This window comes from Gallinula chloropus, assembly GCF_964237585.1.
Source record: "Gallinula chloropus genome assembly, chromosome: 6".
NCBI classification, from domain to species: domain Eukaryota; kingdom Metazoa; phylum Chordata; class Aves; order Gruiformes; family Rallidae; genus Gallinula; species Gallinula chloropus.
Window position 1 is genome coordinate 32,198,209 of NC_140091.1, and position 21,314 is coordinate 32,219,522.

Here is a 21,314-nt window from a genome sequence, read left to right on the forward strand (position 1 = left end):
TGTAAGCCTACACACAGAGTCCAAAGGAGAAGAAATTCCTCAGAACTGCAAAGTGACTCAGACATGAAAATACACTGACATTGTTCTCAATAGGCCAAAAGCTACAAGACTACCAAATAATAATGTATACCACTACAGAAACAATAAGCACATTTCCCAAACAGCTTAAAAGGTTGGATGAAAACATAACATCTTAAAAAATAAGACCTATCATCTCTTTTGGAAAGCTGGTTGCACTACCCTTATGCTACAGATAATTTTTTTAAAGTAAAAGCAAATTTAGTAGGTTTGTTTTGTAAGCATAGGCTAAGAAATTTAAGTAGCATTTGACTTATATCTAGGTATTTACAAAATTCTGGGTTAGTGCTGTATTTATATTTAATCTCATAAACACTCAAGGTTTAATATAGTGGAACTGACACAAATTCCTTAAATATATGTGGGGAGAGGGGCTGAGTTTACAATATAACTGTCTCTTCTAGTATTATAGCACACTTTTTCTTAAATAAGGATAACTAAAATACTTGGAGAAAAAGGAGAGAAGCAAAGAATTTCGATTACTGCTTAATTTAAGGAAGAAAAGACTAGTTTGTGAACAGCTGTCTAGACATCAGAGGGGCTATAGCTTTATGCATCTTCCTAAAAAGGGATATGAATTTGTTTTCTTGCAATAAAACTATTAAGTGGCTTAACGGTGATTTATATGAAGTATGCTTGGCATAGTATGAAGCTTTACATTGAATGTGAAACACTTCTACAGAAAAAGTAGCTTTCTTGAATGCACATTTCTCCTGCTTTATGAACACTTTAAATGTTTCCCCATTTAGTAATGTACAGGAGGATGACAGGGTGCAACCTTTGAAGACTTCTCGGGTGTTTTATCATATGCTGATGACACAAGGTTAGACGGTCAAGTATGGCAAGATCTTTAGTTGAGTTGCTCTATCCAGTCTGCTCTGGAAGAGTGAGTTGAGAGAAAAAGGATTTGATGTACTGTGCTGAGAAGTGGCATTTCTTAGCATGTCAGGCGAGGTTTATGGCTCACCTGTGAAGTAATTTTATTTCAGTGTAAGACTGGTTAACCTGCTTTCCTGCTTGGAAGGTGTTTTTCAAGCATTTCCTGAATGTTGCATGTGCTTCTAAATATACCATATGGCCCTGTGCATCTGTCACAATCACAGTGGAGTGCACTAAATTATTACCCATTTTATGCACAATTGACTAAGCTGAGTGCAGTAACTGTGATGTTAATAGTGTTTAAGACAAGTGTAGATTATTTGCTTGTTTAATCTCTAAATGTTTTCTGTGTCATAGGGAGCCTCTGACTTACTGGCTAATACAGATCCAGCTTGATGGTGGCTTATTTTGAAGACAGTGTAATTTTCCTTGATAATCAGTCCCACTGGTTGAATGCTGTCATACTTAAAAACATTCCATTTTTAATCTGAAATGTGCAGTACCTGTTCACTGTGTCGCTGTTACAGTCCTTTACCTTATTTTCTTGTCATGAAGGTATTTCACACCAGTCATCTTGACTTGATAGTCTTTTTGATAAATTAAGTTAGCTCAGAGATCCTTCTGCAGAGTTCAAATCGGTCAAAGTTTTTGAAAATATTTTTTCAAGTAGATGCAAAACGCCAGTATTCATATTTGGGGCCCAGAAAGCTGCTAGTGACTGCAGTTCTGGTTATAAATCCATAGCTTGTGTTAGCTGCTTTAACTGTAATGTCTTGGGAGTTCACGGAGGGGGGAAAAAAGAGTTCTTGCCATCTGAGATACTGACTTGCATTTTAGTCCAATGTCCTGCATTGTCTGGTTTGGTGGGGTTTTTTTGTTGGGGGGTGTGGGGGGGTGTGGTTCTGTGGAACTCTGTATCTGGCTTTGTAAAAGAATAATCCTCTCTTTCCTTCTTAATGAGACCAATTAACCAACCAAGAAAGATTGTTTTGTCTTACCACTTCAACTACTGACATCAAGCTTTTTGCTTTTGGTGGTACTCATCAGTGGTCTTAAGCACATGAGCAAAACATGGAGTAGCATCAAGTCTGTTTAATTATTTCCACTTCACTACTGTAGATGTTGAAATTACTTGCAGCTTGTCTTGTCAGCCAAATCTTAGTCTTTCTGCAATAAGTCTTTGTATTACACCACACTTTTTTCTAATTGGTGCAGATCTGATAATGTACCTGACAGACATCCATTACATATACTGGTGGTGGCCTGACAGACATCCATTACATATACTGGTGGTGGTTTGTTCATTTATCTTATTCCATCAAAGAACTCTTGAATTACATGAATTATATTCATCCTCATTTTATCTGCAGAATCTCACTGAACTGAGCTATCTGTCAAGCTAACCATCTATAATTGTATAGGTATTCTGTTTTAGAAAATCACCTTATCACTCTTATTTCCCTTAGCTTATTTGCTATCAACACAAGGGGTGTAGAACCATTTTCAGATGGCTAGGAGAGTAAACTTTCAGTTCTAATGTTCTTGAATCTTGCTAGTGAGGAAACTGGGAAATTCACTTTTAGGCAATGCAAGTACATCTCTCCCCCCCACACACTCCCCACGTATGGAAAAGAAAGTTATTCAATACGTTTTTTCCTGTGTAATGAAACTTTTTTAAAACATTAATGCTATTGTTCCACATGTTGCTTAAAACAAAGTAACTATGACTGGCTTCCTGTTGTTGTAAGCCATGTATTTTCCCTAATGTTTTCTGTCCTTCATTGATGTAAGCTTATCCATTTCCCTTTTATTGTGTTTATGCAGTTATATACTGATAAATGAGAAAAGCTTGATTTGCATGGAATAGACAACATTCCATTCTAGCCAAATAGAATAAATAGTTTATTTGTGAATTTTACAAATTGGATATTTTGATTAAACAGAATCTCTCACAATTATAACTTGCAGAAATATTCTTATCAAGTGTAACTTGCATTCGAGGTACCACAATAAAATTTTCACTTTGTTATTACAATAGTTAGAAATCCAAATACCACTCTTTAAAATGTATTTTTATTTGAGAGTATGTAACTAGGGAGTTTTAAGATGACTCACCTTTTGCTTCTATAGCTGTCATGGAAACTGGCAAGATGGAAAAATTTTTTAGAAATGCAGTGTAGCAATAGTTTAAAATCCCTATACATGGTCTTTGTACTCGGGGGATGGTTTTTCTTAATAGGAACTTACCATTAATGGATATAGGGCAGCCACTGCAAAGAGACAAAACACTAGTGCATTTTACTGACCTGTAAGCTTACCAGATGCAAAGCATCACTTCAAGTGTGGATGCATCTTTGACAACATATCCTAATTTATTTTAGTGGGTCTTGTGTATTCATGGTACTTCTTCCCAGCTGCAGCAGTGTTTTGGGAGAGTTGATGCACAAGTCAAAAAAACTTAAATAACTTTTTCTAATTATCTAGAAGTGGTGCATGCTCAAGTCCTAACAGGTAGCCCTAAATGCTATAGGGTTGTTCCCTCTCAAAAGTTAACTCACAGGTTATTTCATCATGCATTCAACTGCAGGATCAATACAGTTCTAGCATCTGGATGTGTGACTGACTTTTGCTTCTAGGAGGCTTTCATATTTCCTACTGAAGAAGGAAAATGATAGCGATCCAAGCAGTTGCTTCAGCATGAACTTCATTAAATACCATTAAATGTAGTGAAGCTATCTAATTCTTAGTTCTTTGTCTGATACTTAGGTATAAAATGCCAAGCTTGACACTGCATGGGGACCACTGTAGAATTCTACACAAACACGCTGAGAATTCTACTCAATGAACTGATTTTACACACTCACCATTGCAAACCATCAGTCAGTTTTTTCTTTGTGTTTTTTTTCCCCCCTTCTATTTTTGCCTCCATTAAAAACAAAAGGTTCCAATGCACCTTTACAAGTCATACACTGGTATTTAACAAGACCCTATTTAATAAAGCTTTCGGAATCACAGTCACTACAGATAGGAGGTAGGAATGTAAATTTTAAAATAGAAAACACTTTAAAACATTGTTAAAAAAGGAAAAAAATAGGCTTTGAAATATTGCAGTGAATCTCTCTGGACAATATGAAGAGATTCAAGAGTACAAATTGCTTAACTACAAAAGCAAAAAACTAACCAAAGCTAACAACCCCAAACAAAAAACCCACCAACCCTTCCCCAGCTATAGTTCAGTTTTTCAGACTCAAAAAATAGTCTTTATACTTTACAACAGCTCAGTTGTTAGAGCTATCACTACGGCTTCAGTAATAGGAACTTAATGTGAAGTCAGATCAGTTAATCTTAACCTGGGAAAAAAGATTATTAGATTTATTTCTTTCCTGCTTGGAAACAATGGGAAATCATTGCTATGTGAAGTAGAGCTGTGATGAGGATGGGAACACACTGAAAACATATTTCTCCGTTTGAAAATAAATAAACCCTGCCTACCCATCTGTAATGAAAATTAACAAAACATGCTATCTTGTTTCCAAGCAATCTGTGCTGTGTGGATAGCTGTTCTTCTTTTACATATTGCCATTATTTTTTCTGTAGTTTTCTAACTTGGATTCCTAACAACTTTAAGAATTTTATTTTAAACTTTGGAATCTTTAATTTGATTTGCTTGCTTACTTAAATTACAGTGTAGAATTCCTGGTTCTATTGTCAGTTAAGTTAAAGGGCTACTGTTGGTAGTTCTTTGTCAACTAACACTCCCTATTCCCAGGATCACCAAAGGTGAACAGTGCTTTCTGGTTATCTTTCACCTGTCCAAGCTTAAAGTAATGGATTACTGTACAACATATAGATTATATAACTTTTAAAAAGAGTGACATTTAATCAACTATACTGGTAATTCAGTTTTGAAGGATCCCTTTCAAATACTGCTCTAGTTGAGTGTATTCATATTTTTGATTGTTAAAATATACTTCTGAAAATGAGAAAGCTTTGAGGTTTATTAAGAGAGCGGAAGTTTCAAGTGCTCATTAATTGAAAGGCTATTCCTCCTTCTCACCCTTGCACATGTAATTAGCTAGACAAATGCTCACATCAAAGCAAGTAACCCAGAATGGATAGTAGAGAAGAGAGTGGGGAAAAAATAAGCTTCTATGATTGTGTATTCCATGGTGATTCTGAGTCTATATTGACAACATACTTGTTGCATCTTCTACAATATAGTATTTCTTATTGAATTATGCCCTTCATGTTGAATCCACTCAGTACTAAAACCAGACCCTTTTTAGTCAGTGGTATTCAAATAATTATATGCTGACAGCACTTCTTTTTCAACCTAGAAAAGAATATCCAGATGGTCTCAGATCTTCAAGATGTGAAAATACATTTAGAAGACAACTTCAGCAATACAGAGATTTAAGATACAGGAAAAAGTGGTTTTGTGATATTAGAGCTCTAGATGTTTTTCTGTTATGCACAACTTCAGCTAATGTGTTTCACTATGGGTGCCAAAGAGACTAGTTAGGGATAGTGGGAAAATAGAAGAGAAGGCTCTAAGGTTCTGAGCGTTCTTGGGATTCATGTTGTTCTCAAGTAGATCTAATTCTGATTAACTGATGCAGTTTTAAAACATGGTTTGGTTTGTTTATTTTCAATTTATAACCATACTAGAACAGCAAACAGCTCTCTCAGATAACACTTTCTTTTCATCAGAATGACTTCCTGAACACATCTGTATAGGAGGCAATAAAATGTTGGGATGCTGTCTAAAATGATTAATTACTTTGTAGTAAAACCTTAGACTTAGTAGAACCAGAAATGTAGAGAAGGCCAGGTTATGCTTCCTGCTTAAACAGACTGATTGCTAATCCAGGTGAACCATTTGCAGTTCATTTCATCTGGTGTCAGTAGTCATAGGTACATTTATCCATGGGCACAGCTGTACAGCTGTGGTGCTTTTCTTAGCAGTTAGCTACACTGTATGTATTTTCTGTGTCACTACCTGTATCATCATCAAAAGTACACTGTGTTTTTTACTGTAGTGCTTTGAGGCTCATTCAGGGTAAATGGAAACAATTCTATTATAGTAACAGCAATCACATGTTTTTCCAATACATTTTAAGGTATTGTTTTAAGGTGATGTTTGAAAAGATTTGTAACAAGAACCTAGAATTTGGTTTGTAAAAGTAAGTAGATATACAGGAAAGTTGATAAAGGACTTTAGTTTTATAATTTCTTCTAATTTACTAATTTTCTTCTATGTAGATCCCTTTCCAACTCTATTTTTCCTCTTCTTGTCCTTCCTTTACTACCTATCTTTAAGAGCAAAATGCGTATTATATACAAGCATAATGTCCCCAGTGAGTTTTAATGTGTTTTTCTTCTCTGCACAGTCCCTTCAATCTGAGTATATTCAGTACTAAAGCCTTGCTGCTTTGGTGAAACCTGTTGACCTCTTAAAATTGAAGTCCTTCATGAAGAAGAGCTTAAGGAAGCTGCATGTTCAGAGGAGGAATCTTCAATGCAAAATATTAAAACCTTAACACCAAGAAGAGACTTCTTAACAATAAATTTCTGCCTGTTAATGACTACTGCAGATGCACTGATGTTGAATTTATGGAATTTATTTTACTTTGTTATATACAGATTTAAATCTTTAATATTGAGACAGCTTGAATATATTTCTAATGAGTTTCATTAAGACATTTATTAACGTGTGTACAGTGTTAAAATATGTATTAAGAGAATATTTTGGTAAGCAATACATAAAAGTTATGTAAAAATAGAATATATTTTAATTTAGAATTCACTTCTTTGCTACAAAAATGTGTATTTTAAAGAATTTTTATGTGTTTATCAAAGATGAAATTTTTTTATGAACAAAATGTTTTTCTTGGTTCATGGGTCCATCATTATTCCTAAAAGCCTAATGGTCTTTGGTATCTGAATGGAGGTCTAACTAGTGAAAGACTAGTTCTCACACTATCAACTGAAAGCACTTGGTGCATCATCTGTTTTCTACTTTCAGCTGCTAATGTTTCATAAGGAAGCACTATGAAAGAATAAAGGGAAAATACTTGTTGAGATGTAACTTGCATCTCTTGTTGCAAAGAGAACGTAATTTACCCCCTGATTCAATTATAAAAACAACTTTCAGTTCGTCTTAAGGGAATGTTTTAACTTTTTGATGTACAGTGTTCAATTTTGCTATGCAATATATCCTGCAAAGAGTACACAGCCAACCTCATGTTGGTAAGAACATGTATGTATAATGAATTTGGCAGTGCTGGTAGGTTTTTAACCTAGGTTTGGCAGTATGGATACAGTTTCATTAGCAAAGCATACTAAAGCAAATGTTGGAAGTGTATTCAATTTTCACTTGTTAATTTGAAAACTACTGGTAAACATACAGCTAAGGCAACCCCCTGTATTACAGAATATTTTTATTAGTAGTAAAGAAAGTTTTGCTATTTAATTAGATGTGATTAGAAAGGAAACATAGAATGAAGAGGCATTACAGTGAAGTAGCAGAAATTGTGTGTATATTAACAAAAAAAAAAAAGCTGAGGACTTGATTTGCCACAAATTGAAAAGACAAAACCAAAAGATATTACCTGGGAGTGCTTGAGTGTTTTCCAATACCTGAACATAAAATTTATTTGAATTGTCAAGTCTCTGTTCCCAGAGACCTGGCAATGCCCTGCATAGAATCATAGAATTGTAGGGGTTGGAAGGGACCTCGAGAGATGGTCGGGTCCAACGCCCCTGCCAAAGCAGCTCCCTAGGACATATCACCCAGGTGTCCAGAGGGTCCTGAATATCTCCAGAGAAGGAGACTCCACCACCTCCCTAGGCAGCCTGTCCTAGGGCTCCCTCACTGGGAAAAAGTTTTTCCGCAATTTGTAGATCTTCTGCTTGTCTTTGAGTTTACCCAATAGCTCTGTGTTCATCCATGCAGGTCTTCTGCCTCTCTTTCCCGATTTCCTGCTCAAAGGGATGCATCGTTCCTGTGCTTGGAAGAAGCGCTGTTTGAATGTTAGCCAGCTCTCACAGGCTCCCATTCCTTCAAACAGTGTAGCCCACGGGATAGCCCCTATTAAGTTGCGGAGGAGATCACAGTTAGTTCAGGGTAGCTACCCTACTTTTTGCCTTGCTTCTTGCACCCAGGATCTTGAACTCGACCATTTCATGGTTGCTTTGTCCTAAGCTGCCCCTGACCTTCACTTCCCTAACGAGCCCGTCCTTGTTAGTGAAAACAAGGTCCAGCACCCGCCCTCCCCTTGTAGGCTCCTGCACCATCTGTAGCAGGAAATTGTCTTCAACACCCCGCAGAAATTGTCTGGACTGTGTACGACTGGCCGTGTTGCTTGCCCAGCAAATATCTGGATAGTTGAAGTCCCCCATAAGGATCAGTGCCCGGGATCTTGAGGCTGTTTCTAACTGCTTATAGAATGCGCTATCAACCTGCTCCTCTTGGTCAGGGGGCCTATAGCACACTCCCACAACAATGTCACACATAGCAGTTTGCCCCTTGATTTTGACCCACAAGCACTCGACAGATGGTTCATCCTTCCCCAGGTGGAGCTCAATACATTCCAGCTGCTCTCTCACATAAAGAGCAACTCCCCCACCTCGCCTCCCTAGCCTGTCTTTCCTAAAAAGCACGTAGCCATCCATGACAGCGTGCCAGTCGTCCAGGTTGTCCCACCACGTCTCTGTGACTGCAGTGAGATCGTGGCCCTGCGACCGCACAAAGATCTCTAATTCTTCTTGTTTGTTCCCCATGCTATGTGCATTTGTATAAAGGCATTTTAGTGGGGCAGCAGATGTAGGTACCCTCAACAGCCCACAGCGAGATTTCTGCCAGGGGACTGGCAAAAGTGGCTCCACTGAGGGGTACTCAGGGCAATCCACAGAATTTTCCCTACTCCCACGTGGAAAAATGTCCCCAAGTCCACCACTGTGCTGTTGGTGTTTACCTTCTTCCACCATCAACTCCCGTTGTGACTCCCGAAGCCTTACCCCAGCAGCCTTCTTAATATCCCCTTCCCCCTTCCTAACTAGTTTAAAGCCTCATCGATGAGCCCTGCCCTCTCCTGGGCAAGGATCCACTTTCCTTTATAGGACAGGTGAGCCCCCTCAGCACTCATCATGCCAGGAGCAGAGTACACCATCCCTTGGTCAAAAACCCCAAAGTTCTTGTGCCGGCACCAGCCTTTCAGCCACACATTCAACTCGTGGGTTCTCCTGTCCTGCTTTGAGCCCCTCCTCCCACAAGCAGGGATAGAGGAGAATATTATTTTGGGCTCCCCCCCCTCAACAGAGCGCCCCAGAATTCCCTTTTGACAGCTTGCAGGCTGCACTTTGTGATTGCGTCCCTGCCTGCTTGAACTATCAGTAATGGAAAATAGTCCGTGGATCTCACCAGCCCTGGGAGCCTTCTGGTGATGTCCCTGACCCGGGCTCCAGGGAGGCAGCACACCTCCCTGCAACTGAGAGTTAAAATGAAGAGCCATGCTATCTTAAAAAAAAAAAAGATCAGATCACAAATTGCTATGGAAAGATGTACTGAGAGTGTTAATCAGCAATACTGAGAGCAGCTATATAAATCACTGAATAAAATTACATGTAATACTGTATTTTTTTCACAACTGTGTATATGTGACATATACACACACAAAGTAGCATATGTGTGTGCATATATATGCAATATACTGTATATGAACTATAGATTAATGGTAAGGTAATTCTACCTCTTATAAAGAATTGTCATGTATTTGTTATAGTTTTCCTTTATAAAATATTGTTTAATTTTGAAATGTAGATATATAATATGCAGCTAATTGATAATAAAATGACTATATCAGCCAGCTTCCTTGTGTCTTGACTTTTCTTTCTTGGATCTTTTGACTTAAAGTAATATTAGATCTCTAATTGAAGAGTAGCTCTTCAAAATCACCTTCTAAAGCATGTAATGCATTTATAAATAAGCTGTTGCAAAAAGGCTTTAGTATGACAGGTATCTCTTACAGCCAGTCTCTGTAGAGAAGACTTGTATTTGCTTTATATAACGTCAAGTGTATAATCAATGTATTGACACCACAATTCAATTCAAAATACAGTAATTTAAAAGCTGTGTCTGAATTATGGAAACTTTTTCCTGGACAAGGACCCTTACTAAAGGTGTAATATACCTTATTTTTGGTATGTGCAACAGGCAGCTTAGTCTCAGAAACAACCAGGTCTTTGTCCCTAAGAACCTAAAAGCTCATGCCTTCATTAGGTTTTTATCCTTTCTTCAATTAGAAACAAGTTAACGATTCTAGCACTGCTTAACTGCTACCAATTTTCAGTAGATTAGTTGTGTAGTGGGATTATTTATCCATGCTGCTTATTCCTGTCAGAAATCTGTACTGCAATAGATGTGTACAGTATATGAACCATTACACAGCCACTCTAAAGGAATGGCAAAGCCAGAAGTAGAGGTTGCCCAAATTCTAGTGACAGACTAATTTAAGAATACAATGAAAGGCTTCTGCCACTACTTTCATACAATTCATGTTGATTTGGATGGGTAAATATAACAGAAGAACAGCTAACTAAAGTTTCTAGTACACAGGCATCAATCTCTCCCTTAGCCTTTTCTTAGACTTCTATTGATTTGTTATATGAAATAGTCAACTAATGGGCAACATTTTGTGTTCTTGAATTCATAAATATAGCCAGTGTTCTGTAACAACTGGCTTACATTCAGGGAGAGTGACAGGTCAAGGAGATCTTTAGAACAACAGCTTTTAAAAATACCATGACAGTTGTTTTACATCCTCTGTTCACTTATCCTCAGACTTCACCATTTCTGTCATTTCATACACAAATATTTCTCCTGGTTCTGGGAGAACATGCTGTAGCATGTGATCTTAAAAAATACAAGAAGTTTGACAAAGATGTAAGGCTGGATTCAGCACATCTACAGATCGCTGCCGGGCCTGTGACTCTGGGGCTAACGCCTCACGCACATTAATCCCTTCAAAGTATGCTTTATGGAGCTTTTTGGTTAGGGAGGTATTTCTTGTTACAGATTTAGAGAATATTTTTTCAATTACAGTACTGCAGAAAGAAGGAGGATTTTAGTTTCTATAATAACTATTCTCTACTGACAGCTAAACAATGAAAGGCCTCAAAAGGTTTGACACTTGATTAGATCTACACTGCAAAGTGCAGCAGGCAAAAAATATGGTAATTAAGGGCCTGATCAAGTAAATTACTCAGGTATGTCTTTAACCTTAAGCTCATGAGCAATCTAATTAATTAAAAGAGAACATAGATATTCATGTTTGTAACAAATCCACATTTGGATCAATAGTTCTGTCAATTGCAAACGTGAGCCTTTCTGTCAAATACAAGATGTGCTATGTTGCAACAATAATCCATTGTCCCATACAATTATTTTAAAGACTGCATGTTGTAACTATAACTACTTCTTAATACTTTATTTTTGTACTGGAGTTTGTTAGGTATCAGACTAAAAACACCTTTTAGAGGGATCTCTGGTCAATGCACAGGTCGCACCTTACAAGCTTAGTTCCCACTTATAACCCACCTGTAAATGCAGCTTTTCTCCTCAACTCACCATAAAAATCAGCATTCATTTTCTGGAAAGCTTTTGAGAGGAAATGTGAGGTTTTGCTCAGTTTCTTATTAAATCTTGTCCAAAGTAAACAATTAACATTTTGTCCCTGTCTTGGGTAAAATGCTGTAGAGTTCTTGGGAGAATCCTGCTAAGAACTCTTGTCCATTCAGGAAGGGACTCTTAAGCTCTAGTCTTCAACCAGCTGTCGGTCTCCCTAAGCACTTGTCATTCACCTCTGCAGGAACTTGTGCTCTGAATTAAATTTGGTAAGACTATTTTGAATGCTACACTGATTCTGTTTTACCTGTGTACCTACTGCAACCAGAACTCACCTCTGGCAGGTTGGTGATGCAGGATTTTCTGCTGGCTGAGACAGGATGAGTTTTATGAAGGAATGATGAATATATAGACTGAGGACAAGCTTCCTCCAATAAGTAGTGCTGCCTTACTAAGGATCTGTGTATCTATCACATTTGAAAGATTTAATTTGGAAAGTGTATTTTTATTATAGACCAGTTCTAAAATTAACTTTAAGCTTGCAAAAGCATAGGGCGCTTTCTCTTAACAAAAATAAGATCAGAAAAAAAAGCAGTTTTGAGTATCTAGCAGAGGAGTTTCTACAGTAACTGGATTGTATTTCAGACAGAAGTGACTGATGCTGGTTTGAAAGCTTGCTGCAAATGAAAGTTGTGTAAATGGGTTAGAATCAGGAAACTGGTGAGGCAAAGAGAAAAGAGTCAGACCATAGTTGCAGTATTTCTGGAGCATGATAGGGTTTCTTTTTTTTTTTTTTTTTCTTCCTTCCTTGATTTAACAAGTTGAAAAATCTGCTGAATAATTCATGAAGAGTGGAAGGGCTGAATCTTCCTGGAATGATATACAGTGTACGTACTGTGGCACAGGAGAAACTGCAAAGCTTTGTATCGGTTGCTGCCGTTCCTGCTGCTGATTGTAAGGTGCTGCTGCTCCTGGCGTTTTCACAGCTACAGAATCCTCAGTTGTGATCTGGTCTGCTAACAGCTACCTGCTCCCTATGGACCCACCTTCGCTGGCTACAACCTGTGGGATCTCTTCCTACCTACCTGCCTTGGACACTGCTGTTCTCTGGATCGTTACTGCGAACTACATTTTGTGGACCATGCAGCTCGTATGACTGAAACCTGCCTGAGAGTCCCTCAGCTGCACATCCTCCCTTGTGCTCGGTGGGGAATTCCTGCGGTGGGATCCTCTGACCCAAACAAGGATGGGATTTACAGGGAGAAGTCAAAACTGAGCCGCATTCAGCGAGATGCCCAACGCCTCTTCCTGGAGTGCTAGCTCGCCTCTGCTGCTGCTCTGGGAGGATTCCTCTGGGACCCACATCTTCCTGTCACTGCTCTACGCAGTCTTAGCTATCTCAGGGACTTTGTCCAATGTGATGGTCATCTATCTAGTCTTCTCCTTCAAGAAGCTACAGACAACCAGTAATGCCTTCATAGTGAATGGCTGTGCAGCAGACCTAAGCGTGTGTGCCCTGTGGATGCCCCAGGAGGCTGTGCTGGGGCTGCTGCCTCCCAACTCTTCCTCCCTTCGCTCGGCGGAGTACCGACTGCTCCGAGGGGGGCTCCTTGGCCTCGGCCTCACCGTCTCCCTGGCCTCTCACCTGCTGGTGGCCTTCAACAGGTATGTGCTCATCACCAAGCTGCCCAGCGTGTACCAGGCCCTGTACCAGCGGAGGCACACGGGCTGCATGATCGGGCTGTCCTGGGCCCTGGCTCTGCTCCTGGTCCCGCTGCTGCCGGGGCTCTGGACCCCCAGCTCAGCCCAGCAGCCAGCCCCGTGGCAGACAGACGGCAGCTCTCGCTACACCGCCCTGCTCCTCGCCCTGGCCGTGCTGGGCCAGACGGCGCTGCTGCTCCACTGCTACCTCGGCATCGTGCGCCGGGTGCGAGGCAGCGCCAAGCGGGTCAGCGTCCTCAACTTCCACCTCCTCCATCAGCTGCCCTTCCCTGCCGCCCCTCCGCCGCCCCGCCGTGCCCAGCGCCGCCTCAGCAGCGTCTCGGTCCTCCTGCTCTGCTGCGTCTTCCTCCTGGGCACCCAGCCCCTGGTGTGGGTGAGCCTCCTGGGCTTCTTCCTGCGGCCGGCGCCGCCGGCGCTGCAGGCCGCCAGCTGGCTGCTGCTCTGCTCCCTCTCGGCCCTCAACCCCCTGCTCTACACGTGGCGCAGCGAGGAGTTCCGCCGGGCGGCTCGCTCCGTCCTGCCCCGCGGCGAAGGCCCCGCCGCCGCTCCGCGCCCCGCCGCAGCCGCCGGCCCCGCCGCCGCCCCACCCTGCCCGCAGCTGCCGCGGCGGCGGGGGACGGCGGGAAGCGCCAGTGCCGCCGCCGCGCCGCGCTGAGAGGCCGCGGCTGAGCGGGCTGCAGGCGCGGGCAGCCCGTCGCCTCACCGGGCGCGAACAGCCGCGTTCCCTCCTGGCCGCTCCCCGCCCCTCCCACCGGCGGTCACCTCACGTCGCGGAGCCGAGCCGCCGCCTGCCGCCCCCGCCCCGTGAGGCCCGGGCCGCTTGCTGCTGCCCCTTCCCGCCAGCGCGCCTCGCTTCGTACAACAGTCTCTGTTGCTGCGTTCCGACCCCACGCACCTCTTTCGCGCTCCCTTTTCCACCCCACTGGCAGGCAGCCCGAGGCTCCGGCTGCTTTCCCAGGAGCCGGGCCGGGCGCTGGGGCGGGGGTCTCCTGCCCGCCCACCCGCGGCGCGGCCCGGCCCGGCCCTCACCGCCCCCTCAGCTCCGTTCCCGCTCACGGCAGCTGCCCGCCCCCGGGTGCCGGCGAGGACTCCAGCCGAAAGCGGTGGATTTGGACATCGGGAGTAACTGGTAAATACGGCAACGTAGGTAACTTGTTATGCTCTAACCATTTCAGTATGAGACGGGCACATAGACAGCTCTTTTGGAGACGTATTGCCAGGGTTTTTCTGTGAAATCAATGTAATTCTCTCAGCATTTGAAGTAGTTCTTTGGAGCGATCTCCCCGAACACTGGGTTGGCTTGTGAAGAACTAGCAGGTGGCTCATGGCACAGACACACACAGATCCACACACACGGACACGAATCCACCAGGACCCCCTTCCTTTCCCTCAGGTTACCCGATCGCTGTGCTCCGTGCAGGACCCTCCTTCAGCTTTCCCCTGGCAAACGTCTGGATGATGCTGTCTGTGTCAAAGAGAAAAACACACACTCACCTTTGTGGTCACCTGGTTTGGATGTTTTGTTTTGACAGCTCTCAGCTGAAGGCCTGTTCTGAGGAAGGCCTGTGCCTGTGGTGATGCTTTTGATAAAACACAACACAATATGGAGACCAATGTTCTCCAACTAACCTTGTCACCTCCTCAGTTACCAGTTTATTGTGTCTCCATTAAATATCTTATTGCTGAAGTGCAATTTCACAGCCTTTGCTAAATATAAGCGACAGATTCTGTGTGGCATTTGGAAAGGCGACAGCTCCTCTCACTGAGGGTGCCAAGGGAAACAAACTGTGGTGGTGAGTGCGGCAGCCTCATTCCTCCCAGAAAGGGACCTAAAATCCTCGTGTTTCCTTCTCTTCTGTTGATCTACCACCTCCTTCCTCTTGCAGAACAGCTGCTGGTGTTTTTATGGCCATGTTACTTTGCGCTCCATTTGCCTTCTGGCACAAAAGACTGGAAGAAAATAGTTCTTTTCTGAGTCCATGGACATGCACAAGCAGCACCACCTGAACTGTGCTGCCTTGAGAAGGACAGATGCTTGGGAAGACAGGAGAGTTCTTCACAACAAGTACATTGGGTGACAGGTTTTAATGTGAGTGTGGCAGCTCTCAGGACATTTGAAACATGGTATAATAACAAGGAAGAAACAGGCGTGGTATAGCATAAAAGGCCCTGTAGCTGTCTTTTATAATGCTCCACAGTTTGTTTGCCTTACCCACACTTTGTTTGCCTTACCCAATGGGGTTTGAGTTTCAGCAGAAATTGTTTTAAGAGGAAGGGAAGAATTTAATTTTTTTCCCCAAGTCTAAAACCTCCTAGGCATCTGTGATACAATGAGGTATCTAGAATCCCCATACCAATATTTGAAGTTCTAAATAGAAAAAATTGCCATCGTCACAGAAAAGATGCTTCTTGAGGTGGGGATTTCACACAGACAAAGAACCAAGGTCTCAAAAGGAAGAGAAAAATAAATAATTATCTTGACATCCTGAGAATGTGTCAACATCATGAAAACAGCTTTAGCCATTAGCAAAATGGGAAAGAGAAGTTTCCTAGAGTCTGAGGCTTAGAAGGAGCTTCTTCCTCCATCTTGGAGACAGGGTGACAGACACCGTGCCACGGAGTGACAGCATCAGAATGATGAGGAGGGCTAGCAAGGAAACATGATGTTCATGAGATATGCAAGATTTATTTTTATCAACACTGTGCACATACCTTGGAGAGTGGGGGAGCCACTCTATCCATGCTGTAATCTCATGCTATTCACAGTGACTGTGCTTTTGCTAGCTTTGTGCAGCAAATGGAGAGGGAAAACTCTTTCAACCACACCTGTACCAATTCTGGAAAATATTCTGGATCACTGCCAAAATAAAACAATCACAGGACACCCAGGGGTGAGACCCTGTTCTGCTGTAAAGTACTCTTTAGGCTGGAACTCACAAAAGGATGCACATTGCCACTTCCCACCACGGCTAAAGGAACAGAAGATGCTTGATGAAACGCAGTGCTGGGCCCACCATCGAAAGAACAGACTTTAAAACGACACATGAGGCAATGCTTCCCCCTTTTCGGCTATGGAACACGTTAGTCTGGATTTAAAGCAATAACCTGTTTTAGAATTCAGTGTCCAGACTTGAGATAACTGGAACTTTTGGGCTTCTTCCCTTGTAAAACAGCATGCAAGTTACGGCTTGTCTGTATTTTATATAGACTACCTTTCAAATGCAAACAGATACAAAAATGCTATCATGTACGAAATTCCAGTCAGCTATCCTTATGCTATGCATTAATTCCAGAGAACAGCTGGAAATCCCTTGGAAAGTTTGATGTAATTACATCTGACTGTAAATCTTTGACTGTTTTAATATACTCAGGTGATCTAAATAGCATTACTCAGAAAAGAATTTTACTTTAATTAATAGAGAGTAATTGTGTCAACTTAAGATCAGTTTCTCTGAGAAATAACTGCTCAGAAAAGTAGTCCTGTATGCCTTGTTCTACAGCCATAATCTTTCTACTTCCTCATTGTAAATACTCCATGGTAAATTGCAGTGGAAGTGTGGCTTAGCTCAGCTTCTGGCTCTGTGGTGGTGCTCCTTGGTAGAGGAAACCGATCCTCCTCTCAGTTTTTGGCATCTATGCTTTCCTTTTACAGCTGATTCAAGTGTGTCCACTGCTAGTTTAAGTGTGACTTTTTCTTCAGTATGAATTTCTGTCATGCTCAAGTGACTAATTTACAAATGCAAGGGATACGTTGCTAATCACCCTTTAAAATGTCTCAGCCAAGCAGTCTTTCCTGAGGTGGGAAATCCTGCCGGCAGTTCCAGGAGGTTTGCTGGGATGGAATTGTTCTTGTGCTCCGGGGTTGCCCCCAGTGAACTGTCTGAGCCCTTCCTAGAGTGGCTGGTCAGCTGGCTTCATGTGTGGTAGGTGAGGGGTGTGATCTCGTTAAAGCATTGGATTCGTTATGCAGTGGTGCAGGTCAGTCGCGTTCCTCGTGTGCGATCGGTGCCTGTTCTCCTCAGCACTTCTGGAAACCAGAGTAACTAGGAGTTAGTAATCAGCTGGATGAAATGCAGGCAGTTGTACTGACACAGCTTGAAAACAGTGGTGTCTTAAGGCCAAACTAAATCTGTCACTTACTTCATGGTCTGTCCATGCAGAAGCTTTCTGAAGGTAAAGTTGTGATCCTGGGGAGTGTCATCCTGAGGCAGCACTACGGTTATTTGCTTGCAGAGGGTGTTTGTGAAGTTAATAGTTTGGATTAAAACCTCCAGAGTTACCCTTAATTTAAGATAGTAGCAGAAAGCCATTGAGCTGCTTTGTTGCTACAGTAAGGTACACTTCCACCAAAACTAGACAATCATTGCCCTGAAGAAAGGTGTGTGAAAAAAGTACAGGCAGCAAAGTGAAGCTGGGGAAGTATGACAGGAGATAAAGAGAGCAGGAGAGGGGCACTAACAGTGTGGTCTGGAGAAGCAAAACAGAAAAGTCTGAAAGCCAAAAGAGGCCTGGGATTATGATGAAATAAACCATCTCCAATTATTTGATTCTTTATCTATGTGAGGAAACAGAATTCTATGCTTTTCTTAATAAATAAAAACTTGCAATTGTATTCTCAATTTATTCTTTTAACAAAAGCATTCCATACACCAGCAACTTTTTCCTTTAACCTCAGGAATTAAAGAAGACTAGAGGTCTGAATTGCATCAGTGTTCTTATGGAGACTGCATTCCAGAGCATTGCTGGATAGCAGGGATAACATCTCAGCTAACCTCCAGATTCAGTCAGCCATAAGCACACTGTGAACCTTTTTTTCTAACTACCAAATTGATGCTATTTTTAAAAAAAACCCACATACAGATTATTTTCAAATGAAGACGTTAAAAGTGTAGCATTTCATTAAAGAAAAAAGTGACAACATATACTTTAGCTTTCTATTTCGCCTTAAATCACATAACTAGATTATTGCAGTATTCTTTAAATTCAGAGGTCCCTTTCCCAAACGGCAGCGAAAATAGCTTTTCTCGTGACTGTTTAACTTCTAAGAAAGCTACCTTTTTTTGCTCTTTTATGTCAATCCTTCCCATGCACTGTCATCATTTTACCGGGGTAATAGTCTATTTTCTTTCTTTTTCCATTTCTTCAGTGTTTTCTGTGATTTTCTTCACTGACTTTACTTCATCCTGCTGATTATTGCATGACCCCTTGAGCAGTGAAAATTTTGGGAGACAATTGTAAACTAAGACTAAAGAACTGAGGGACAAATCCTACACACTTAAATTTCTACTTAAGACAGAGTAGGTTTTGAAGGTGTTTGGGTTTTTATTTCCCTGTGTGGAGTAGTGGACAAATGCTGTGTCTGTATCTATAGATACTTGCCTTTGTTTAAGGCTGTATTAAAAAACAGGGGTAATACAGAAAAAAGTCGCAAGTAGTTTGAAGGCTGGAAAAAGCCCTACAAACTGGTAGCTGAAGAGGTCATTATTACATTATTAACTTACAAAAAGTGAACTCATTACAGAATACACACCCTTATGCAAGTATTCAAACTGATGTGTTAACATACAAGGTGATCTGATAATCTCTTCTGGTTTGGAAATCATGACCTTAAAGTGAAACAGCTCTGCATTGAGCATGGGCCACCCTGTTTGTTTACTGACCATGAGTTCCATATGGCAAGGCTTCCTGTGCAGCCTTTGCCCTACACCTAGACTGGGCAGGTATTCGTAAACTATGAACTGGGAACAAAATAATCCTGAATAAAAAAACATTTTTGGCTAGTTTTTTGCCTGGAGCTTTTGGTTTCTGAAATAAACCAACCAAAAAACACCATAATCACTGCTGCAGGAAGGTTAACTGTTGTTTGTGGGACAGTGGGTTGAAACAACCAGTAACAAAAATGTGCCTCTGCCCAAATTTTCCAGCATTCTTTAAATGCCTTTGTTTTGGTACTTCTGTGAGATCACCCTCTGCTTCAACAGTTTTCCTGCTGCTCTAGAACAGACAGCAGATGAAAACCATACTTAGCATTAATTACTAAAGAACCACAAAGGAAGAACGAATTGTTTTCATTCTCACTGGATAGACCCAGCTCCCGTGGTTCAAGGACCAAGGTACAAGGAAAAAGATAAAGCTGCTGTTACTGAAAAGCTTCACTTGAGACACAAGACACCTTGTGTTCATGAGTGGCCTAAGTGAAACTGCTGTTGATGAAAAATGCTGTCAGAGAGCCAGACCACTATTGGTTGTCACATTTGCTGTTTTCTGAATGAACTGGGTGGTGTTTGCATGTGCTATTGCCATTAGATGAAGTGTGAAAAACAGCTGTGGAGCTTCAGTTTCTCAGGAAGGCCAGACTTTGATTACTGCAGCAGGACTTGGCCTTTCTGTTCCCTCCCCGAGAGCTCAGAGAGCAGCTGAGTGAGAAAAGTGGAAGTGCAGTCCTGGGGGAAAGGAACAGCAGGAACCACCATATATGGGAGAGAGATCTTTGATATCTGGTTATTTTATTCATAGCTTCATGAACCTGCCATCTCAGATGGAAATGTTTTAATAGGTGTCTTCAGGCTCTCTGGAGTCTTCACCTGTCCCCTGTCAGGGCAGAATTACAAATGCAGATACGCTTCAGGCATCTCCTGATCTGCTGTGAAGCCGGTGATGTGAGGGAGGTGCAGTGTCAGTCTGAAAGCAATGAAGTGAGCATTGGCAACAGAAGCAAACTAGGAAAGAGAGAGCTTGAGAGACAAAGTTAATGAATCGAATAACAGCTGGAGCTTTGCAAAGCGTCGCGCAAACTTTGCTGCGTGTTTGTGCCACTGAGGTGTCACACCGAAATTCCCTCTCTTTTATTCTGCCCCCTTTTTGTGGTGCTGAGATGGCCACTTTCTTCTCACCCTAGAGCCTCTGACACTGCCCTTGCTGTCACTTCATAAAACTGTTCCTGTGATTCCTTATAAACCTTGCCTCTTTCATTCTAAGTCTCAGTGAAATGGCGGTCGCAGTGTGGTAGCTGTGGAGACAGGAGCAGCAAGGTTTGAACAGAGGTAATGAGCAGAGCCATTGTGAAGATACGTGAGTAGTACTTCTTCATACTTATGTCTGTGTGTTGCTCCTTTGTCTTCTTGCATTTTACTTCTTGCACTTGCAGGAGTGCCCGTTAAATAGTATCTTTCAATTACTCCCTTTTTATAAAAGTAGTGGTGAAATCTGGCAGAATTTGAACTTTGCAGCCATGTTAACTCCTCCAGTGATCCTGATTGTTCTTCTTTCATTCAACAAAGCTTTGCATTAGATTTTTTTTATTTGTGGCATTATTTCTCTCAGACTGATCAAATGAGAGAGTTGGTGGGATGCAACATGGGAAAATGAAAGCACAGCCTCCTGCTTCTGTTTGATTTCAAGGCAAAGGCACTTTTCACAGCTTTTGCTGTGGCCACCAGCTTTTCTTGTGTGCTATGAAAACAAAAGGTTAGAAAAAGAAATGAATAGGAACACAAAAATTATTCGTTGTATATGATGAGCAAGTGTAAGATCTCTGGATTTCAAAGTAGGTACCTTGCTTGGCTCTTTGCTGTTCATTGTAACTGTTGTGTACATACTAACAGGATTAGGAAAGTCACACGCAAATATAACATATGATGGCTCTGAGCTGAATTAAAGGCATGAATTAATTTCCTTCTATCTCATGCATCATTAAATATTGCTATTGTACTGTCTACTGATTATCTATATTATACCTGTCACCTGATAGCAACCACGGTCGTTATGGTAATGTCAAGATTATAATTATAGTCCCTTCTGCAGTGTAGTCGTATTGTGCTACAAAACGCACCTTGGAGAGGGTAGTGCCCCATTGCTTGGTCCCAGCCCAAACACAAACACATTCTGAGATTTCTGAGGGGAAAAATACTGTGTTGCTGAATTATTAACAGTCAAGGAAAATTATATACTTAGATGTACACGTATGTGTATATATCAAGTCTATATGTAGCTTTTTATTAACATTCAAGGA

At 41.6% G+C, this 21,314-nt stretch overlaps 1 protein-coding gene across 1 annotated transcript; it reads left to right on the top strand.

Moving 5' to 3' along the window:
- Nucleotides 1–12,872: 12,872 nt before the first annotated feature.
- On the top strand, nucleotides 12,873–13,958 carry GPR88 (G protein-coupled receptor 88; the record flags this gene model as incomplete). The annotated part of the gene is made up of 1 exon (XM_084266153.1): nucleotides 12,873–13,958. One exon carries the CDS (start codon nucleotides 12,873–12,875, stop codon nucleotides 13,956–13,958), a length of 1,086 nt encoding a protein of 361 aa, XP_084122279.1.
- Between the last annotated feature and the right edge of the window lie 7,356 nt (nucleotides 13,959–21,314).